The 22,494-nt window shown below is 44.3% G+C and overlaps 2 protein-coding genes across 7 annotated transcripts in view; one reads left to right on the plus strand and one right to left on the minus strand.

Moving 5' to 3' along the window:
- Positions 1–6,369, minus strand: part of TEX11 (testis expressed 11) — a 47,263-nt gene extending 40,894 nt beyond the window's left edge. For 4 of the 5 annotated variants that reach the window (XM_077307424.1, XM_077307423.1, XM_077307422.1 and 1 more), the window contains exons 1-3: positions 6,011–6,229; positions 3,292–3,347; positions 1,526–1,647 (exon numbers count right to left, since the gene is read on the minus strand). In XM_077307424.1, the coding sequence (XP_077163539.1) occupies positions 1,526–1,647; positions 3,292–3,325 (156 nt within the window). In that variant the 5' untranslated portion in view covers positions 3,326–3,347; positions 6,011–6,229. Of the gene's footprint in view, positions 1–1,525; positions 1,648–3,291; positions 3,348–6,010; positions 6,230–6,297 lie in introns of those variants that run through there. The other variant, XM_077307421.1, reaches the window with a different exon arrangement.
- Positions 6,351–14,693, plus strand: LOC143822382 (nuclear cap-binding protein subunit 2-like). Of its 2 annotated transcripts, XR_013226142.1 has the most exons (5): positions 6,351–6,586; positions 8,039–8,232; positions 10,028–10,166; positions 10,754–10,972; positions 12,596–14,693. XR_013226142.1 is itself a non-coding variant. In XM_077307454.1 (4 exons), the coding sequence occupies exons 1-4, from the start codon at positions 6,500–6,502 to the stop codon at positions 10,850–10,852; spliced, it is 519 nt and encodes a 172-aa protein (XP_077163569.1). In that variant the 5' UTR covers positions 6,351–6,499; the 3' UTR covers positions 10,853–11,350. The 2 variants fall into 2 exon arrangements, 1 of the variants encoding a protein (XP_077163569.1); XM_077307454.1 differs by lacking the exon at positions 12,596–14,693 and having other exon boundaries at positions 10,754–11,350.
- The last annotated feature ends 7,801 nt before the right edge of the window (positions 14,694–22,494 follow it).

The raw sequence follows: 22,494 nt of genomic DNA on the forward strand, positions 1-22,494 counted from the left end.
CCTCTCTTGCTGGCGTCAAAAAGCTGTGCTGTGGATGCTGCAGCTACTGTCGCGTCTCTGGAAGGAGGCTCAGCCGTGGGTTCCCTACCCTCCCATCCTCGGATCATGGTATTGCTGGCCCTGCTGGAAAGTCCCCCCAATGAGTCTCCATCATTAAGGCAAGCCTTATGCCTTTTGCCTGTACTAGCGAGAGATGCTTGTGCTGCAGAGGCAGCTTCGATTCCCTCCCTCCCCAGCTCCACAATTATTCTGGTTGGGGCCACCCAGGCGGTTCCCCTCATTGCGCTAGCTAGCCTCAGCTGTCCCTGCCACGTCTCTTCACTTTCACATCCTCTTTCCTAGTCACGATTCAAATACAATGGAAGGAAATGACACATAAAGAGACATCTATTTCTTAACGGCCTTCCTGGGATTCTGCAAGTTCCCCCCCCCCAGCATCTCTTGCCTGACGAAGTTAACTCCTTAAGGGACCAGCCCTTTGCTTCCATGAAGTTAAGGCAGGGGCCAGGAGGAAGCTGACTCTGCATGCCTCTCTAAAGTCCTCATCCCCCCCTCCCAATCGGAAATAAGCAAGACTCATTTCAATGTTGGAGGACTGAATTAAAAAAAATTAGAGGGCATCACTGGGCCTTTAAAACATTGAGAAAGGGGATTGGTTGCCTGGCTTAATTGACAGGCGGAAGAGAGTTGCTCTCTTCTGCCATTTCCAGCAGGAAGTGTGAAGTGTAAGGAATGTGACAAGGTGGGAGACTGGAGTGAAGCAGCAAGAAGGTGAGGAATGTGCAGAGGCGCGATAATATTTAGCATTATGCCATTCTACTGACATAATGCTATTTTTTTCCATTGCGCAGAAGTTTCCTAGGTTTCTCCACCTTATGCTTTGGAGGTTGTAAATGTTGGCAGAGTTTAAATATGCAAAGGAGCAAAGCACCAGCTACTTAAATAATAGCTTTTTTGAGAATTGGAAATGTCTAAAGAGAGGAGAGACAGAGTCCTCACAGTCTAACTGATTAACTGTTCTTCATCTAAAGACAAACAGGAAGGAAGTGTGCTCAAAGGAACAGGAAGTCTCCAACTGAGCCCATCAGGACACAGGAGCAGATTTGAAAAATACTAGTAAGTTCCTATCTAAATATGCTAACTACACACCTCCTCCAATGTCCCCTGCAGTATATTCATATGCTGTTCAATCATGTACACTATAGATCTTACACATAACAACAGTAAAGACATGCAGGATGAGCCCTCCCCCACACTATTGATGGCTAGGACAGGAATCCTAGGAACACTCTGACTACTGATCTCTTATGAGCTATTGTCAGTAACTCCAACTCTTAGTATAACTAGACACGACTATTCCAATGGGGCTTACGGTAATTACCACTCTCTTTATCACCCTTATCAGGAAGCACCATCTAAACCACCATAACCATAAACACCAACCTATTCTACTCAAACTGAACATCAATGCTAAGTGTGCCATATTGGTACCACTTAAACAGCAATCCCCCATTCCTATTTTTACCTGGCTCTTTTGACTCTCATTCCCACTTTCCTGATTCATGTTTTCTATCTCATTGAATAGATTCTCAATGACCTCTGATATATTACATTGGGTTTCTTTTTTCATCAGTTCTTGAATGAGTTCTGAAATGGAAAAATAAAAAAACAGTAAATGAAAGGTAGTATTTAACATTTACATGCACCCCCTCAACCAACTGATCCACAAATTGGGGCTGGGTTGTCATAAATGCACAGGTGACACCCAGCTATTTCTGCTGATGGACAGGCCATCCATCAACACCCCCATACTTGCTGGCCAAATGCTTGGAAGCTGTAGAAGACTGTTCAAGAGGAGACAACTGAAGCTAAACCCAGCAAAGACAGCAGTCCTCTGGCTGAGCCAGCATGCTGGAACAAATATGATGCAACTCCCTATGCTAGACAAGGTCTGTTTAACACCTACAACCACCATTAAAAATCTGGGTGTGATTCTGAATGCCTTCCTATCCATGTAGGCAAGATCACAAAAGTCACCTACCAGGCTTTCTACCATCTCTGCCAAGTGTGAAACTTGCACCATACCTATCAGAGATTGACCTACCCACCATGATCTATGCAATGGTCACCTCCAGACTGGACTCCTGTAATTCACTCTATGCAGGACTGCCCTTGAAGCTGATCCAGAAGCTCTGGATCAGGGGTAGTCAAACTGCGGCCCTCCAGATGTCCATGGACTACAATTCCCAGGAGCCCCCTGCCAGCGTTTGCTGGCAGGGGGCTCCTGGGAATTGTAGTCCATGGACATCTGGAGGGCCGCAGTTTGACTACCCCTGCTCTGGATGGTCGAGAATAAAGCAGCACAAGTTCTTATTGGGACTAAATGCAGATCCCATATTACAACAGTGTTCTCCCAACTGTACTAGCTCCAGATTGAAGACTGGATCAGGTTCAAAGTTCTGGTACTAAACTTCAAAGCCCTAAAAGGTCAGGAACCCTTATCAATGGGACTGCCTCTTCTGCTATACTCCTCAAAGAGCACTAAGATCTAGCAAACAATAAGCTGCTTGGGCCAAAATAGATAAATAATAAATAAAAGAAATAAAATTGGCCTTGACCAGAGCCAGGGTCTACTCAGTTCTGGCTTCAAACTGGTGGGATGCTCCCCTGGGGAAATCAGGATCCTCCAAAACCTTCAACCGTTCTGGAGGGCCTGCAAAACAGAGCTGCCACCAGGCCTATGGTTGAGGCCAGAAAAATTAGCACCAAGGAAATGCTGGCCTTCCTATCTACAAAAGAGAAAAAAATTGGCCAACAAAATTTAATGTAATTTCATTAACATAATGTAAACTTTAAAGCTGTTATCAACTGTTTATTGATGTAATTTTAATTGTATGAATTCCTGTTGTTACCCACCCTGACAAAGTTATTGCTATTATTTTATTCAAGCAGCAAAATAAACTGAAAGAAAGGGAAGTTTCATACTTTGATCACCTATTACCTTAGAAATGTGACAAGTCTAAGGCAGTCTGTTTCCTTGTAATATGAGTGAAAGAAAATAATACAAACATAATTGCGAAACAGAGACTACTTGTTATGCTGTCACTAAGTAGTCTATACTCTTGCAGACTTAAGAACTCAGAGTAATACACTGGGAATATCTCCTACATAAACTTCCCTGAGATGAGCAGGAAAGCATGCCAGCATACAGAAGTGGTAGATTGTTTCCTTAGCATTCAATGTGCAAAACATTTCCTTTGCCTAAAGCATGGGATCGAAACTGCTGATTACCTTGCATTTCCATTAAATGAGTTTCCCCTTCCATTCTTCTGATTCTGAATAAAGACCTTTAAAAACAAGAAGATTGTGTAATTATATTGCTCTCATGTTGTGCCAGCTTGAATCTCTGTATTATCTTTCTCCCCAGATACTAATTGCATTTATCTCTGCAGTATGTCACTTCCATTGCCAAATGTTGTTAGAAGCCTGCAGCCAAAAAAATCCCAAAGTATCATCAATATGCAGATGACTCCCAGCTCTTCTTCCTGATAGATGGCCAATCTGATTCACCCCCCAGAAGCCTTAGCCAGGTGACAGGAAGCAGTGATGAGATGGCTCAAGCAGAGTCATCTGAAGCTCAACCCTTCAAAGATGGGTTGGCAGGGCAGAAGCGTCCAAGCAAGGAAGCATGTTTGCCCAACCTGGAGGGGGTGCAGCTATCAATGCCTCACTCCACCAGGAACCTGCATGTGATCCTCGCTGCCTCCCTCTCTGTGGAGGCACTAGTCACAAGAGTAGTGTGGCTGAGTTTCTACCATCTATGCCAAGCCAAACTACTAGATCCAGAAACTACAGCTGGTCCAGGATGCAGCAGCCACGATCCTCACCAGAACACTATGAAGGTCCCACATCCAGTCTGCTCTCCAACACACACTGCTTGCTAGTCGAATTCGGGATCAGACTTAAGGTTTTGGTGATCACTTTTAAGGCCATACGTGGTCTGGACCCAGTGTACCTGAGGGACGGCCTCTCTGCATACACCCCCCAAAGGGCTCTACGTTCTGCCACATGGCCGATGACCCAAAGAAGCACATCTGACTTCAAGCACATCTGACCACATCTCTGTCCTGGCCACCACCTGGTGGAATGAGCTCCCTTAAGAGATCAGGGCCCTGCTGGAGCTAGCACAGTACCACAGGACCTGCAAAATCGAGCTCTTCCACCAGGCATTTGGTTGAGGTCGACTGTAGCAACAACATCCATCGGGCCCACACACAACCTGAACCAAACAACCTATGGAATTCTTATTTCATAGGTTAATTGTTACTACCAGTTTTTGGAATGTTTTGAAACCACTGTTGTACTATTGTCCTATTCAATGTTGTTGCAGAAATGTACTCCTATGTTTCCATGTTCTATGAACCCTATGTTCTACCTTGTTCTATGTAAACCACCCTGAGCCAAATGGGAGAGCGGTATACAAACAAACAACAAAAAAGTATAATTAGTACTGGTAAAAATGTGAAACATCTCCATTCTCTAACTACTCTATCTTTAATTCACCTTCCCCAACTTTCCCTAAGATTCATGCTTAGTTCACACTTACAGGGGAACAAAATAAGAATTATAATAATATATAATAATAATTTTAAAATTTTTATCCCACCCTTCCATGTCACTCATGGTGGGTAACAACATTAAAACATACGAGTTAAAAATTAAAAACATTACAATATTACCAATGCACCCTAGACAGTTTGGGGTTTTTCTATATAAAGGAGCTGATATTCTAACTCTCCTCCTCCTCCTTCACTGGTGAGGTCAGCTTTTACTGATGGATTATTTTAGGCCTTGATCATAGGCCCAGTATTATAGCTCCATTTTAGAGGCCCTGTGGAACTGGATTAAGAATGTAGTACCAAAATTCACACTGCAGGTGAAAGATTAATTTTAATGCTTCCTTATATTAAAATATATCATACAAGCAGAGCTGCAAGCAAAAAGCGGGGGAATAATATTTTGATTGTGCCAATATTCTATTTGCAGTGAATGTTTTTTATGCAAAGGAAGATTCAGTGGTAAATCCCCTACTTGCAGTCTGGAATAATGCAGTCATCAGACTACTGCCTATTCTAATCCTTCCTTCAGCTATTTAGCATCTGCCTTCCCGTCCTCCCTAGAAGCTCACCCTGTGACAGAAAGGTGTCCACTGCAGCTGGAGTGTTCATGAACATTCTGAGCCCCTAACACCAGCTCTGTGTCAAACACTTCAGTCTCATAAATATAAAACAGCATGAATTAACTGCCTTCCCCAAATCATATTGAACAGAAATTACATACAGGGAACAAAACAGTTAAGATGCAGGTGATTTTAGGAGGTTTTCCTCCCTGTGAATAGGAGACCATTATGCGATACTAGACATATACAGCAAAGGAATGATCAGACCAATGTCTGTAAAATTAGAATGACTAAATTAAAACCTCCCAATATACTTCATGACTGGTAAGTTCTACTTGCTAAATCACATCTATGTTGTACCCTCTCCCTGCAGAGATAGTTTTGATAAGATATTAAATGTATGAGTGGACTATAAATTCTTTGGGCTGTCTACAGGAGTACTTCCCTCCATATGAGTACCCCACCTTTTGTAATATTTTATGATTCTTATGTATCTTTATTGTAAATGCATTGTTACGTTGGCATAGCTTTGAGCACCCTGTGGGAAGTCAAAGAACAAATGTCTCAAATTAGGGTTGACGAGTCAAACTGGAGAGATTTGGGTGAGGGGAAGAAGCTGGAGATGATGACATTGGGAGAGGAGAGGGACATTGGCAGGGTATAATTTCATAAGGTCCACTTTCTCCACATTGACCTCCAATCCGGAGATCAACTGAAATTTTCTTATGATGCTTGTTGTTTGCTTTTTTATGTTTGCTTTTTAGTTATCCTTCCACTGTGTTCTCCCCATCACGTTATGGTCATGATTTCACTGGTTTCTTTTTCACACACCTGCTTCGCGGCTGTTTTTAAGAAAGGAAGGGAATTACTGAAAGTAATCAAAACGAACAGGAAAAGAAGGAAACGAAGCGAGAAAATCTCTTTCACTGGGGACACTGCAGTCGCGTAGAGACGCTTCAGCCCTCCCGCCAGGCTGCGTGGAGCTCTGTCAGAAAGACTCCCGCCCAAACGGTGCCCCCTCCCCCCACCTTTCCACAGCTCGTTAGGCAAACCGCTAAGGCAGTGGAAGGTTCGGTAACATAGGCACGCGAGAGAACCAACTCTGTCGAAAAACCTACAATCTCCAGCATTCCTTTCGACAAAGCCACCCGCCCCTGCGCTGGAGGCGGCATCTGACCGGCTTTTCTTGCGCGTCGAAGGTGATGTCATTGGTCCTGGTGATCCAGAGCAATGTTGTGAGTGACAGGTACTACGACCAATCGTCTGTTCAGGCCCTGCTTGAAGGCGTTTGTGAATTGTTTGTGGGCCGGACAGGTCAAGATGTCGGGGATCCTGAGCACGACGTTGAGGGGGCTTGACAGTGATTCGTACTGCGAGATCGACATCTATTGGAAAAAGCGCCTTAAGGTAGGAAAGGGAGAGGGTTCGCTCTGTTGAAATCCCCGGGATGGCTATTGGGGGGGTGTTCTTGCAAGTGGTGACAAGGCTTCTGCCAGGTCTCCTGACCCAGAAAGGCACTTGGTTCCTTATAGAGGATTTTAGGGTTGCCAGTCTCCGGGTAGGGCCTGGAGATCTCCCAGTGTTATAGCTGCTCTCCAGACTGCAAAGACCAGTTTCCCTTGAGAAAATGACTGTTTTGGAGGGTGTATCTACTGAGGTCCCTCCACACCGAACCCGTCCCTCCCCAATCTCCCTCCCCAAATTTCCAAGAATTTCCCTACACAGAGTAGGTAGCCTTAGCCTTTTGTTTATGACAGTTTGTTAGCTAGCTTCGTCATGGAGGTGGTGCTTTGCTTTGGGCATTTTGCTTTTAGTGTCAGAAGTTTAGGAAAGCCGCCTATAGCAAGTTCTGTGTCGATGGGGCTTAGACATTTCCTAAATGAGTAATAAATTGTGTTGCTTGTACAGCCTGGTTATTGTGACTCTGTAGCTTAATAGCTTAAAGTGTAGGTAGAGTGAGATGCAAATCCAAACATCCTTGTTGATCTTGAATAGAGGGAAATTAAAATGTGTGAGGCATAACATTGTGAGACGACAAGACTTACTGGAAAAGAGAATAAGAAAAGACAACTAGAAAAGCTGAAGGCAGCAGGAAAAGGAAGCTATAGCACTCAGTTTGCAAGATCTGGGCAAAGCTCTTAACGATAGCAGTTTCTGGAGAATATTAATTCATGGGAACCTTTGGCTACCTTTGGCCACCTCATGAGAAAGAAGGACTCCCTGGAGAAGAGCCTAATGCTGGGAGCGATTGAGGCAAAAGAAGAAGGGGACGACAGAGAATGAGGTGGCTGGATGGAGTCACTGAGGCAGTCGGTGCAAACTTAAATGAACTCCGGGGAATGGTAGAGGACAGGAAGGCCTGGAGGATCATTGTCCATGGGGGTTATGATGGGTCGGACACGACTTTGCACCTAACAACAATTAATGGGAATGCTATCACTCAGAAGTGACTTAATGGCACAACACACACAACATTTCCTTTTGTGCTTGCGTATCAACTGTAGGTAGTAGTACACATCACAGGGTGTGTTGGCACAAAATTTCCTCTTGTGTTTGAGTATCAACTGTAGGTAGTAGTACAGATCACAGGGTGTGATGGCACCTGGAAAAGGGAGGGCTATGATATAATTAGTATTGAAAGATTGATGCTGCAGTTCCATATGTTTTGATGAAAAATAGTCATCCCCCCACCCCTATTCTATGTCTTTCTGTCTCTCTGATTGCTTGCTAATGCCATCCTTTCCATTTTTGTCATGCTTGGGTAGCATTTGTACTTGTAGTCGGGTTGTGCATAATACTTTTGGTGCTAAATGATACCGTAAATGGAATGTCCGTGATGCTGTCAATCCACCTTCTCAGTTCTATCATCCAAGTAAACGCGAGCAGCAGGAGAAGCTTCTGAAGAACTCCACCACACTTTATGTGGGCAATCTGTCCTTCTACACCACAGAGGAGCAAATCCACGAGCTCTTTTCCAAGTGTGGGGATGTCAAGCGCATTGTCATGGGGCTTGACAATGTGAAGAAAACGCCTTGTGGCTTCTGCTTTGTGGAGTATCCTTGGCCTTTTGATTTACTTACTCATTATTATTCAACATTTTTAATGCTGCCTTCCCCCCCCCCCCAACTGGGGTCCATAAGATGGTGAACATAAAAAAAATTAAGCAATTAAAATGCAGTAAAGAACAGAGATTCTTACCTTTAAAGCTCTAGTTCTGAGGCCCTCATACCTTCAGGACTGCCTCTCCCAGCACAATCCTCCATGTCTTCTCCAATATTCACCCACGAACTGTCCATTTTGGGTCAGCTGTCTCAGTAGTGACCCCCATCCTGTGGAAGCGGCTGCCTGGAGAGATGTATGTCTTATGGCAGGGGTAGTCAACCTGTGGTCCTCCAGATGTTCATGGACTACAATTCCCATGAGCCCCTGCCAGCAAACACTGGCAGGGGCTCATGGGAATTGTAGTCCATGAACATCTGGAGGACCACAGGTTGACTACCCCTGACTTATGGGACCTCCCTAGGTGATTGTGATCCACCAGGCAGCTGATCTGCTTCAGCTATGTCTTCACCATCCTCACATTCTACCCTGTTTGAGAGTGGATAGCTTCTAATGCGGATAGAGTTCTAATCATTTTCCATTTTTAAAGGTGATTATAGCTTTTCTGTTTTTTAAAATCGGAGTATTTTATATGCTCTTCGTCACCCAGAGCCTCATTCACAGGAGAAGGAGTGGGATATAGATTTGACAAATAAAATATTCTTCTCCCCCTGTAGGCACACATTCAGCTAAGTTTAGACATTCAAGAAGCCTCACGTACCCCAAATATAGCTTCTGGAGAGTGTTTATGGATAGCCCCACATAGAGCACATTGGAGTAATCTAATCTAAATGTTGTCAAAATGATTAACCTAATCTATATGTTATCAGGGCATTCATCACAGTAGCAAGATCTTTTCTGTCCTAGAAAGGCCACAGTTGTCTCTCCCCAGCCAAAGCTGCAGAAAGGCACCCCTGGCCATCACTGCCACCTGTTTATCCCACAGGAAGCTTCAGGACCACCCGCAAGCTACAAATTTGTATTTTTAAAGGGAGTCCAACCCCATCCAGAATAGGGCAAACCCATTTTCCAGCTCAAACCTTCCCCCCACTAGTAGCATCTGGTGCATCTTCCCAGGCTCCATCCTAGATCTAGGCTTACTCCTAGCCATGGGATTCTCCACTGCTTGCCGTCCCCCCCTCCTCTCTCCCCCCCCCGTCTTTCTCCCCAATGAGTACCCAAAGTGGCTTTTACAAGTGATTTTTACAAAGAAATGCTGCACAACAACCAAGAAAAGAAATGAATGCAATATAGTGTATTTTGAATTTCCAGTAGACCTGACATCAGGAAAGAGATGTACATTCCTATGTGGGAGCCAAGGGGGCAGCTGCCATTAAAAGTTTGGGAATCACTGTGATAGCCTAGCTGTGATTAGCAGTCTTGTATTTCTGTGATTGAATCTCTGAGGCTGAATAGTGTGTTAAGGTAAATATTTAGTAAACTTGAATCTAGTTACTTTTTTCTGACTACATCCCCTCTGTAAGATTGGTTATTTGGGTGGGGGCTCTGAAGTCATTTCCTACAAGTCAGGCAACCCAATTTGCTTAGCTTTAACAGCAAAACAGCATTGTATTGCCCTTAATATTATCTGGATGGTGATATTAAGTTGTGAACTATTTCACTTTTGATTGGGGCTGGGCACTTTGGGGACCTCTGGTTCCCCTCCTGTCTTCTCTTTCACTTGGGGCTGGCCAGCCAGCACCAGCTCTTTAAATGGCCCATGAGTCTTTCCTTATAGTAACATTTCAGATACTACACAAGAGCAGAAGCTGAACATTCTATTCGGTTCATCAATAAAACCCGTCTGGATGACCGCATAATCCGAATAGACTGGGATACCGGGTTCACGGAAGGACGGCAGTATGGCCGTGGGAGTACAGGTGGCCAGGTAAAGTACATGAGGTTTGTGGGATGCTGGCAGATCTTAGACAAGTTTAGGAATCTAAGAGAGATTGGGCTGTTCTTGATTTCTGTCTGGATATGGACCATGCCCCAAATGTCCAGCTGGTGCAACACTTCCAGTAAGTAGGCTTGCTGTCAAAGCTGGTGTTTTCAAAATCAGTGCCTGGGTTGGAAGCTGCAGCAGAGACAAGAGTGTGAAATTACATGGCTATGGGTTCTATTCTTTCCAGGCCAGAGTCAACTCCCTTCTCTGAAGTTCTACGTAGGCTTGCCAGCAACCTGGAAAAAACTGTTTTGAGAATTTATTATTTACTAGAGGATGTTATTTACCTGCATGCCATATAAAACTTCAACTGCTCGTTTCCACACATTAAACCTATATTAAACAGGACACTTTTTTCCAAGTTGTTGGAAACTCTAGTTCTAAAGCAATGCCAACTTGAGCCCAACAGATGCATTATTAACAATTCCAGGTTATCCATATGGGATTGTTTACCTTTACATTGATCGTTCTAGGCATGCTCCTATATCTTTGTTGTTCTAAGTTTTTATTACATTTTTATTCCTCTCTAGATTCGAGATGAATACCGAACAGACTACGATATTGGGAGAGGTGGCTTTGGCAAGATGGTTCAGATGCAAAAGTCAAATCAGCAAACAGTGATCTACTAGCAGCTTTGTGGATTGAGGGCTAGAGTAGGAGAAAAGGAAGACCAGATTCTTCCAGGACTGTTGGGTGTGTGTCGTCCGCGATGGCAGAACTGTACCTGGACTCAGAGGGAAACAAACAAGGTGATGGTTTAAGAGCATTCTTGGCAACCTGCAGTTCTAACTGTCCTTGAGGGCGTCTGGCTAACACAGGGGGCTTTTTCCATGGTTATGCACTTACTTGGCAATCCCTGAGGCACAGACCCAAGGGATCCAATAGTTGTCAGAATCTCTGGCCCAGCTGGATTAGGACAGGACACACACAGTGATGTGTGGAATTTGAATGACTCTTTGCTCTCCTTGCTTTTCCAGTGTAGTAAGTATAGTGCCCTAGTTTGTCTGTTTTGTATCCTTTATTTTATTCTTCTTAAAAGATTCCCAAGTAAATTGCACACCCTGTGACTTCTGCTATAGCCTGTAATCATATGGTGGGTAAAGAGAATAAAGAATGAATTCTCTCAACCAAGGGAGTGGTGGTGCGTGCAAGGAGGACTTTTCTGCTTGGGACTGTTTATTCCCTAGGCCAAGAGGGAATGTCAAACTTATGGGGGGAGGGCTGACTTTTTCCTTTTCCCCTCTGTTAGTCTTTAGGGAATCTCCCTGTAGAATGTGAAATGCTTCCTTACCGTAGGCTCTTTGAATCCAGTTCTACTCTGCAGATGTCTCTCCATGGAAACACCCTGCAGGACTCTGCGCCAAGCAAGCTACTGTTAGTGCCAAACTAGGGCTGATTCTGGACTTACTTTGTTTATTCCGTTGTGGATCCTGCTGAATTCAGATCGATTTGAACTCGGGTCTTCCTCTATTCCCCCCCCCCTCCTCTCCATTGAAACAGAAAGTGTTCTGCATGTGATTAGAGAAGCTCAGAAGTGGGGGGGGGGGAGCCAAGCACAGCAGGAGCCTCTTTCTTTTCTTGAACGGGGGTGGGGGGAGGATTGGAGAAAGCAGAGGAGGGGGAATAAATCCAAGAGGATCTCTGTAGAGAGAAGGTAGGGCTTCTGGAGCTTCTGCTGAGAGAAGTTAGGGCTTCCCCTTTAAGGGAAGCCTTGCAGTCTGGAAACCAGGAACTGTCGCCCAGGCCAATCAGGGCTTTTCTACAGGCTCAGCAGCAAATTATTTCAGGGAAAGCAGACAGCTGCACTCTTACTCATGCCAATTTTTCAAATATCAAGGGGGGAAGGTAGGGTCACTCCAGATCAATCATGCTTGTTGCAGATGAAAAATTTAAATTGCCCCAAATAAAAATGAAATCGCATTCAGTGTAGACGGCAGGTATTGAATCAACCTGAGAGTGGAATAAAAGCTCTGTGCAGATTCAGCCCAGGTCACCTCAAAGCCATCATGAGGATGTCACTGCCAGTTTAAAGTGATTTTTAAAATGCCAGGATGCTGCTGTTGTTCACAGCCACTTTTTCAATTGCCAAAACTGTGGGGTCAGGGTTAGCACTTGACAAGGTGGGGGGAGGGGGCATGAGCATCTCAGCCTGCCCAATCGGGATTGGGTCTTGCAGCATTTTAAAATGGCAGGCTGGGTTACCGGGTTCACGGAAGGACGGCAGTATGGCGTCTGTTACCATATAGAACAAGAGCACCATTACATCTAGTTTGGCCCTTAGTCTAGTCCACAAGACAACAATGCAGATGCTGACACCAGCAGTGGTTGGTGGATTTCTAGCATTGTTCTCTTTTTTTCATTCATTTGGACAGGCTAAGCTTTGGCACTTACAGGATGACAAGAAGCATTTGACGGAAGTGAGTGGAAGCTGGACCACAGCCAGACTGAATATTTTGTTTATAAATTGGATAACGGGAGAGAAAGAGGTTGCCACTGACCTGCATTACACTGCAGGGATGAGAGTTAAGAACTGGTGAGTGTATGTGTTTTAACTTGGAATTTTTATAGGCTGTTCAATTACAGCCAGTAAGATAGGACTTCCAATAAGCAATTCAGTAGGGTTAGAACTGCAGAAATCTGAAACTGAGCTGGAACAAAATGTTCGCATGACATATTAAATTATGTAGAAATTACTTAGGTAGTATATAAGGTAATGGATAGTATATATTACAGCACAGTAGATGCAATCCACGATCTGTTTTCCTAAGGAACTTTCTGAACCGTTTTGTCATAGTATATTGATGTTACTGGTGTAAAAATGCCCTGCTGAATGATTCAGTTTTGCATTATTTTCAGAATGCCAGAAAAGTGGTATCGTTCCTATCCTCATCAGGCAGGCCGTTCCAAATCAAAAGTTATCTGCAGCAAATGTAAATACAACTGGCACATGTTTTTTATTTTATTTATTTATACTTTGATTTGTATGCTGCCTCTCTCCAGATGGTCTTGGGGCAGCTTATATCAGTAAGATTAAAAACCTGTACACGTTTAAAAAATTTAAATACATTAAAACCAATTCAAACATCTATCTCCAACACCCAAAAACTGGTGATTAAATTGCTGGCCAGGCACAGAATGGAATATAATAGTAGTTTGGCTGGAGGGGACATTAGTTGGTGATGGTGGACCCTGGCCTCAACCAATGCCAGGTTGCCCTCCAGAACTTTGGAAGCTCCATGAGGACTCTGCTTAATTGTTGGGGTACAGTTTTATTCTCAGAGGACATACACATATGGATCCATGTAATATTTTAATGAGCAGAATCAAAAGGCTCCATGGTTCTTCTATATCCATGGTTCCTCTATATATTTGTGAAACAGTCTCGGGGGTGGAACATGTCCGGCTATCCAAATTGGGATAGGGCCAATCAGGGTGCAGCCAGCATCCTTTCTCTAGCAGTTCTTATTCTGTCTTTAGAAAAAGAAAATTACTTAAGAAATGGAATAAATACTGCACAAGTTTAGACACTGATTGTTTCTGGCCTCTGATACTGCTGAGTTTCTCCCAGCTCTGTTACTGCTCATCTTACTTTTAGCTGTATACTTTGTACCACAGCACAGGAATCCCCGACATGGTTACCCATGTGTGCCACAGTGCCCACTGCTACATTTCTTGGCACCCACCAAGTGCCTTTAGTAAATAGGTGGGAGTTTTGCCCAGCAAGGTTTCTACTTGGCTGTGCACCATTGTTGTTTTTTTAATAACATAGATTGTATTTATTCGAAAAAGAGAGGCATTACAAGAAAAGAGCATGAATATTACATTTTTCATTTACAGAACTATGAACATTAAACTGAAATGTCACAATATATCTTATACATTTTTCCAAAATGCTTATTATATTTTCTCCTGAGTTAATGTTTCCTTCGTTTACATAGAACTCATAAAAATCAATTATATCTTTCCATCCTATTTTATCACTTGATATATTACAAATATATTGGATTCCATTCTCTATTAAAATCTAATCCGTTTTCTATCAAATATGTAAGTTTTGCCGTCGACACATGTTCCATCATTTTATTTGATCATTCTGAAAGATTCTTTTTTCCATTTTGATGCATATAAAATCTTCACATCTGTTACCATATATTTAACAAGTTTTACTGTACATTTTAATACTGTGTAGCACCTTATTTAATAATTTACAATTTTGGTCTATTGTAAATCTGATTTTAAATATCTTTTGCATTTCATCATGAATCATAATCTAATATTTACTCTCCCTCTGAAAAGTCCACCACATATGATAAAATTATGCATTTCTTTCACAACATTGCCAACATTTTCCAATATAGTTCTTACTGAGTTCTAGTATATATTTTGGGGCGGAATACTATCTATAAAATATTTTATACCAGTTTGCTTTTAACATTTGACATTCAATAAACTTCAGATTCTTGACCCACATTGCCTCCTGTTGGTACATACTTTCTCTTCACAATGTTGAGCCCATTTCATCATATAATCTTTGACTAGTTCTGTTTCAGAATTAAATTGCAATAGTCGTTTATAAATTCTCCCCAATAAATGTTTGGTGGGGTCAATTCTTTCAAGGTGACTGTCTCACCTTCCTGCACCCAGATCTCCATCATGCAAGCAAGGTCCGCCCCTGACTTTGCAAAGAAAACTCTGCAAAGAATGACAGCTGCTTAGGTCTAGATCAGAGTTTGTGAAGGGGGCTGTAGCCACTTTTCTGGAAGGGGTTTTATTACGGTCATTGACTACACCAAATAACATACATGGTAATTAACGCGATTCAGTCAGACTGTACAAGACCTAGAATTAGTACAAAATATTACCAGTTATGATAAAGCATACATTTAAAATTATTACCATATATTTAAGAGTAATTCAATTAGGTGTGACCCTAACTGTGTTCCCTATGAACTTTCCTAATTTGAAAGGCCAGCCATCCATACTTGGCAAACCTCTACGTCAGCTTCTGATGGTTATCAGTTAACATAATTGAAAGAAGGATCCTTCTACCAAGAGAAGAAGCTAGAATGGGATTAATGATTTTTTTTTCTGATACTGTGCTAGAGCCTGCAGTCAAAGAAAACATGGTTCTAACTTTTCTAGGGTTCTCACTCATATACAGTTTCTCTGGAAGGATCCAGTAAAGTTAGCCTCTAGAACTGCAGAGGGTAAATATTGTTTTATAAAAATTGTCTAAAAATTAATATATGACATCGGTATTGTCCTATTGAGGATACTTTGACACAATATAGGCTAATTCTGCTTAAGTCATTCTGGTTTTCTACATCTAATATTCTTTGCTTTGGGACATATTTAGCCTGGGTGTAATCCAGTGACTGAAAAAACTATTGGGAAAATCCATAATAGGTCAGTTTGTGCTCTATCTCCATAATGGCAACAACAATTTGTTCTGCATCATAATATGGGTCAGAGCAAATAAATTTTAGCCAATAATAAAAGGCCATGATCCACTCTCACCTCTTCTGGGACCAAGCCCACTTCAAAGGGAATTGCAGCACTGAAACAGATGTTGAAACATGAAAAATAGACTTTATGAACTTTTGAGTTCTTTCAAGTAAAGTCAAATTTGTCAGGAAGGAAAAGCTCTAGGAGGGGCAGCCCTGACAGAAGACCCAGCTAAGTTATACTGTTCTGAGCAGCTCAACCACTTCTTGGGTCAAGAGAGGACAAAGTATATACTTGCTGGCACTGACAGGAGCTTCTGCAATCAAAGTGCTGATGACAGCAGGTGAGATCTTGCATCAGTGGCAGCAGAGCATCTTGGGTAATGTAGTTTGCTGCAATCCACACACTCAGAAGGACTGCATTGTTATCTTTGCACTCAGTAGACAAGAATGCTAGAAAAACACATTTAAAAGACAAGGCAGTAGCTGTTTATTTGAATATCTGGTCTCTTCCTGGATGGGCTTGTCAACTTCAAAAAACCACCAAAGAAGCTGAGAAATGGGTTTCACAAGTTAAGTCAATAGGCAAAGTCTTTTATTCCAAAGTGCCAGAACACAGATTGGTTATTAAGTATTTTCAAATATATTTTCTTCAGTGGCAAAACTACAAGAACATAATATAGATCAGTTTCAAAAATTAGCCATTTAGCAAAGTGTATAAGTTATTAAAAATAAAGCCATTATTACAGGTCCTGCAACAATAGTGCACTTTCTCTTATCGGATCATAACTCTCAAATAACTGAAGGCATTGCAAAATTCCTTCATGGGATTTTCTCCATGTGACCTGGAATCTGAACCACCTTTTATTTTATATAAATGTTTTATTATTATTATGATTATGCCAATAAAGGTATTTGATTGATTGATTGATTAATTGAGATTACAACTAAAAGTTCGTATCAAAAGTCATAAAGATTTGACTAACATACCTTAATGCCTTAGATCAACAAAGAATTCTTCAAAAGGCAAAATCACAACATAATCATGTTAAAAATGTAGTGGTTTGGGGGGAATTCTTTGTTGAACTATGGTAAGGTATGTTTTAGTAGCCAAAGCTTTATCCATTTAAGTACCTGTGATAATGGTCTGTTCCGGCATTCTTTATTTTTGGAATGAAAGAAGACTTTGCTTCTTGACTTAACTTGTGTAGCCTGTTTGTCAGTTTCTTGGGTTTCCGCAAATCTGACAATTTGCATTCTCCGTCTCCTCCAAACTTCTAAAAATTGTCTTATTTCTGGACCTTCAAAGTATCCAGCAGACATGTGGAAATGACAGGTTTGATGCTTTCAATCAGGAGTAGTCAACCTGTGGTCCTGCAGATGTTCATGGACTACAATTCCCATGAGCCCCATGGGAACTGTAGTCCAGAAACATCTGCAGGACCACAGGTTGACTACCCCACAGTAATAATAAAATAACTTTTGCATGGGATGCTAATGTTAAAGACAAAGGAAGTAGAGCAGTAAATGTTGGCAGCTGTTTTCTGGGTTGATTCAGTAGTATCAAAAGTTGCTCAGAGTGCAGTTTCTCTGGGCTACTTATCAGAACTTGTAAAAGGTGGGTGTATGGGGAGAGACTTAATAAGGCCAAACCCACTAATTATAAGGGAGAATGTGCCCAGCAGCAGCATCTTCTACAATACAGGCCTTAGGGCAGCAATTCAGGAGAGGGCAAGCCAAGCCATGCTCCAAATGCCTGCCTGATGCTTCATCTTGTGCAAGTTAGAAGAAGCAACTACATAGGAAGTGTCCACGTTGGAAGTAAGGATGGTGGCAAGGCTTAGTTTTTTGCTGTTGTTCCTACTGGCTGACTTGTGCTGCCCTGGCTATTTGCCTTCCGCCTCTCTCTCAGCTTCCTCTTCATCTCCTTTTCCATGGCGATTGTCACCGACTGGGTTTTTCCCCCCTCAGAGTCAAACTAATTCTGTGATCTGACCCAATGCGTGTAAATATGGAATAAATACCCAATGAATTCTGTAAAGCTTAACCCCGGGTCTGGGTTGCGTGAAATCTCCAGAAAGAAGACTGCAGGGGACGCAACCAGTGAAGCCATAAAAACTTCCCCCGTCTCACGAAGAACGCAGTCGATTTTAAAACGTCAGAAGGTTCCCTAGCGCTTGGGTCCAGAAGAAGTGGGGCAGAGAACCCTGAAGGAAGGACCCAGGGAGACGGGGGAGCAGACACGTGTCCGTGTGTCTCCCCCGCCCCGGGGCCAGGCTTGGGGCTCTCCCTCAGCGCCCGCCCCCTCCCTCAGCCCATCGGGCCGCCCAGAGGAGGGCGCTTTGTGGGAACGCCTGCCCAGCTTCTTCCCAGGGAGAGGCGCCTGTCTCCCGCGCGCCGCTCATTCATTCGCTTTCCACGGGCAGGAGCAGCGGAGCCGCGCGCGTTCGGTGGGTGAGAAGAGCGGGCGGGGGCGCGGGTCTCGGGACCGGGTGGCCAGGGAGGGGGCAGCCCCGCGGGAGGGAGGCAGGGTGGAGGTTCCAGCCCCCCCCCCCCCACTCGCCGCCGCCTAGGTGTTGCTTCTGGCAAGAGGAGCTCCGAGTTGCGTCAGCCTGGTCAGGCTCACGCTCCCCCCCCCAACCTCAGGCAGAAGTTCAGCCAGTGAAGAGAGAGAGAGAAGGGAAGCTTCACCTGTAGAATGTGTGCGCTGAGAACTCGTGGCTGCTTGGGGAAGCGTCCCCAAACTCTTGCTGTCCCGCTCTCCACGCAGGCGTCCTGGCGCTCCATTGCCGGGGGAGGGGCGGGGAGGGCTGAGTCTGGTCGGACAGGAGGCTGGCTGGACCAAGGAAAAATCGCCTGCTGACCGAAGGGGAGTGAGTGAGTGAGGCCGGGGATGGAGCAAGGCTTGTTGGCCAAGAGACGAGCTGGAGGCATTTGTTTACTTTTTTGTACCCCGCCTATCTCTCCGAATGGAGATCCCAAGCAGTGAAGGTTATTCTCATCTTGTCCACTTTATTATCACAACAGCCCTGCGAGGTAGGTCAGACTGAGAGTGTGATTTGCCCAAGGCCACCCCATGAAGTTCCATGGCAGATGTGGGGATTGGCTTCTCAGTCTCCCAGATGCTCTTAGCCACTTATAAGGCCCTCCTACCAGCATTACCATCAGAGGAGCTGATTTTCTGGAAGGCAAGCAGGCATGGATTACCAGCCTGCTTGTTGACAAAAGGACCCGTTAAACTGGAGCTGGAGGGAGATACTGTTGTCCTAACCCCAAGCCCCGGTGTCGGTGGCTCCTGGGAGACATATTTGGCTGTGCCAAGTCAGTTGCAGGAGGATTCAGTCTTTCAGGCTGTGATCATTCCTTTAATGTCCTTCTCCCTCGGTTTGGGAATGGTTTACAAGGATAGTCAAACTGCAGCCCTCCAGATGTCGATGGACTACAATTCCCATGAGCCCCTGCCAGCGAATGCTGGCAGGGGCTCCTGGGAATTGTAGTCCATCGACATCTGGAGGGCTGCAGTTTGACTACCCCTGGAGAGTGTCCACATCACTGTGTATCTTAGCTGCCTTCCATGATCAAATCTGAGGCAGATTCTATTGGCTCAATCCCTTAGACGTTCCTTGTCCAATTTCTATCTCCAATAAGTAAACAAAAGGGTTGGGGAGGAAACCTGAGCTGTGGCCAAAACAGCCCTTGGTGCTAATTCGCACATCTGATTATAACGGTTTGTCCAGTCAGAGGTGTTTTGCTGCTAATTCTTGCCTCTTGCTCTCTTCTGCATTGCCCCTGTGCAATCTGGATTCTGAAAAGTGGTTTCTAGTTACCTTCTCCTTCAACCCAGAGCTGGTTTGTTGTTGTGGGAGAGAGGTAAAAGGATTATGCTAATCCTGCATTTAGCAGGGGGCTGAGCCACAATGGCGGCTTCTAACTCTTATGATTCCCTCTGAGATCCTGGTCTGAATAGCAGGCTGTTTGCATTTATGGGAAGTTGGCAGCCTGAATTCCTCAGCAGACTTAATTTGCCCCTTAGCCACAGTAACAGCAGTGGCGGTATTCCTCAGGTGGGGGTACCTGTCCAGCATTTCTGTTTCCCTTGTCTGTATTTAGAACAGGACATGCAACAAGAATAAATGCCTCCAGGATAGGAAGTGGCACAGTGGGGTGCTGGAGCTGGTTTAAAGGGAGCCCACAGGGCAGTTTCAGGACCCCCACCCTGCCTGTTTCCTCTTATTGTTGCCTATGGGCATTTCACGCTGTGGGACCCAGTGGGATACTTGCCCCCCACCCACACATAGCATAACTTGTGCATGTATGCATGTGTGCCTGTCTTCCTCTCCTCCTGCACTAGCAATGTTTTAAGGAATGCAGGAAGTAAAAAGCACTTCAGAAGTGGGGGAAGGGGAGGTTGTGTCTCCTTACAGGCACCAGTAGATGGAGGAGGACAGCTGGTTACTGATACCTGCTGATGGATAGCCTTCTGGTTTCTGCTATCTCTAGAATACACCTGTAGGTAGGTACTTGACAGTAATCAGGCAACGGCTCTGGAAAACATATCTGGCTCCCTCTGGTTTGAAGCTGTACCTTTTTGCTTGCTGCTCTGTTTTTGTTCCTACCCTGTTCTAGCAGACACGGCCTGATTATTCCTCCTGTTGTGTGGGCAGAGTCCGAGACAGTGTCCACGCAGACCGCCTCTTGAGGTGAAGGAAGCCATCAAAATTAAATAATGAAAAGTGCTTTCGCTTCACTGAGCACAGTCCAGCTGCTCTGTTTGTGTTAACGCCTGGGCTTCAGCTCTGTTGTCGCTGGTTGAGAAGGTTCAGAGTCTTCGGAAAACATGTTGTGCCCCTCTCTGCTTCCAAACTGTGTGAACTACCTTGCCAGGGTGGGACCTGCCCAATCCCTTCCCAAGGTGCCTGGAGTTATTGTGGGTGATGAGGAGCTCTCTCTGTCTGCAGAGCAGACAGAAAGGGGCGTAGAGGCATCCTTGCCTGGTTCCCTTGTGAACTGAGTCATGCACTGCTAATAACCTCAGAAGACAGAAGTACCTGATGATGTTTTGTTCTTATGAACTTAGGCTGAGACATGAAGAGGGGAATAAGTTAAGGACTTAGACAGGAGTCAGGACTTGTTTTGCCACTTTCCTGGAGGTTTTCCTATGAGAGAGTTGAGGATGTTTGCATGGAGAACGGGGCCCACTGCTTTTGGGCCCCAAATAAATGGGACTGTTCCCAGGTGAGAACAGTAGCATGTCATAGATGCCCACCCATGCATCAGAAGGCTTGACCTGCTTACCTGAATCATATGCAAGCTCTTTGGTCTTTCAGAGACACGATGTCGTGTACAGTGTGTCGCAGAGCATCTGTTTTGCATGCAGATGATCCCAGGTTCAATTCCCAGCTGGTATCTGGTTAGAAGGAGCAGGGAATGGGTGATGTAAAAGTTATCTGGCTAAGACACTGGAGAGCTGCTGCCCATCAGAGCAGACAGTCATGATCTTGAATACGTTTGGTGTAAGGCTGCTTCATGTGTCCTTGCTGTCACTGTGTGGCAACTGTGGTCTGCCTTCAGTAGTTCAGCTTGTGTGGAAGTTGGAACTGGTGGAGGGACCCGTGGGTGGTGCTGACTTCAGTTCTGTCTGCCATCACTGGACCCAGTGTGAGCCTGCATTGAGTTTACCACATTTTAATGGCCTCAATGATGAAAGAGAACCATGTTTCCATGTGCAGATAATACAGACTCTTCTTCCCAATTAGATACTCAGAGCTTTTCTGTGGCATTCAGCTTCAGATCTCCCCCCCCCCCCCCGCCCCGCACAGCTGACTTTAAAGCAGACTGCATTAGCATGGCATCCTAGATTAGTTTCTCTAGGTTTCCAGGTGCTGGTCTGAAATCCTTTAAAGTTGCAAAGGAGTACAAAGAGCTGCGTGGGGAGAGATCTGTTCCCGAAATGAGAGGGGGAGAAGAAGATGAGAAAATGTTGGTGATTTTTGTTTCTGTAGTGCAGGGATTCCCAACCAGGCTCCGGGGAACCCTGGGGTTATACAAGAGCTCCCCGGGGGTTACACAGCCTTTACCAGAATTTCAGGTGCTGACATTAGTAGATGTCACTGGAGTCTACTTCCCCTGTTGTTCTACAAGCCTAATATCTTTTTCAGCAATGGAAACAGTAAATGATCGATTGATCGTTAGCTGGTTCCTGCATCTTCCTTCCGGGGTTCTTCTCTGAAGGGGCATGTTCCCACTTCCAGGTCTCCTTGAAGCCTGAAAAATATTTCAGGGGTTCCTTCATAGTCAAAAGATTGAAAAAGGCTGCTGTACTGCCATGAATGTACATAGCACCGTCCAGAGTAACAGTAGTGAAGAAAAGGGCAGGTTCCTGTTCCAGGTAGGTTACAATTTAAGAGCTAACATCAGGGGAAATGACAGAGATGATACTGGGGAATGGGCATGCACAAATGTTGATATACATACTTAAGTCTGTGAGGACTAAGCTTTTTTCCCCCTTGGAGGGGCTGTAAAATACTTTTAGCTTGGCTCCTGGCTCCAGTAAACCTCTGGATCCTTCAAGTGAGTAAGGACAAGATGATACCACATTTACAAGAGAGATGTAGGAAAGAGCCTGCAAGTGGGCATTCAGAGGCTTAGGCATTGTCTCCCAATATGGCAAAGGCAGGACAACCCAACGAAATGTAATGAAAAATGCGGAAAGGAGAAATGTGTATCCCACCCTGAACGCAGAATAAAAATTCCAGATTATTCCAGTTAAGTAGATTGAGATCTGCCTCACTATTTTGACCAAAGTTTCATTTAATCCCTGTCATACA

Source organism: Paroedura picta, chromosome 13 (genome assembly GCF_049243985.1).
Source record: "Paroedura picta isolate Pp20150507F chromosome 13, Ppicta_v3.0, whole genome shotgun sequence".
Taxonomy (NCBI): domain Eukaryota; kingdom Metazoa; phylum Chordata; class Lepidosauria; order Squamata; family Gekkonidae; genus Paroedura; species Paroedura picta.

Bases quoted from the DNA above. Each gene is read 5' to 3' on its own strand.
- LOC143822382 (XM_077307454.1), top strand. From the start codon at position 6,500: ATGTCGGGGATCCTGAGCACGACGTTGAGGGGGCTTGACAGTGATTCG. The intron at 6,587-8,038 runs GTAGGAAAGGGA...CCACCTTCTCAG, and splicing joins ATTGGAAAAAGCGCCTTAAG to TTCTATCATCCAAGTAAACG. The intron at 10,167-10,753 runs GTAAAGTACATG...ATTCCTCTCTAG, and splicing joins GTGGGAGTACAGGTGGCCAG to ATTCGAGATGAATACCGAAC.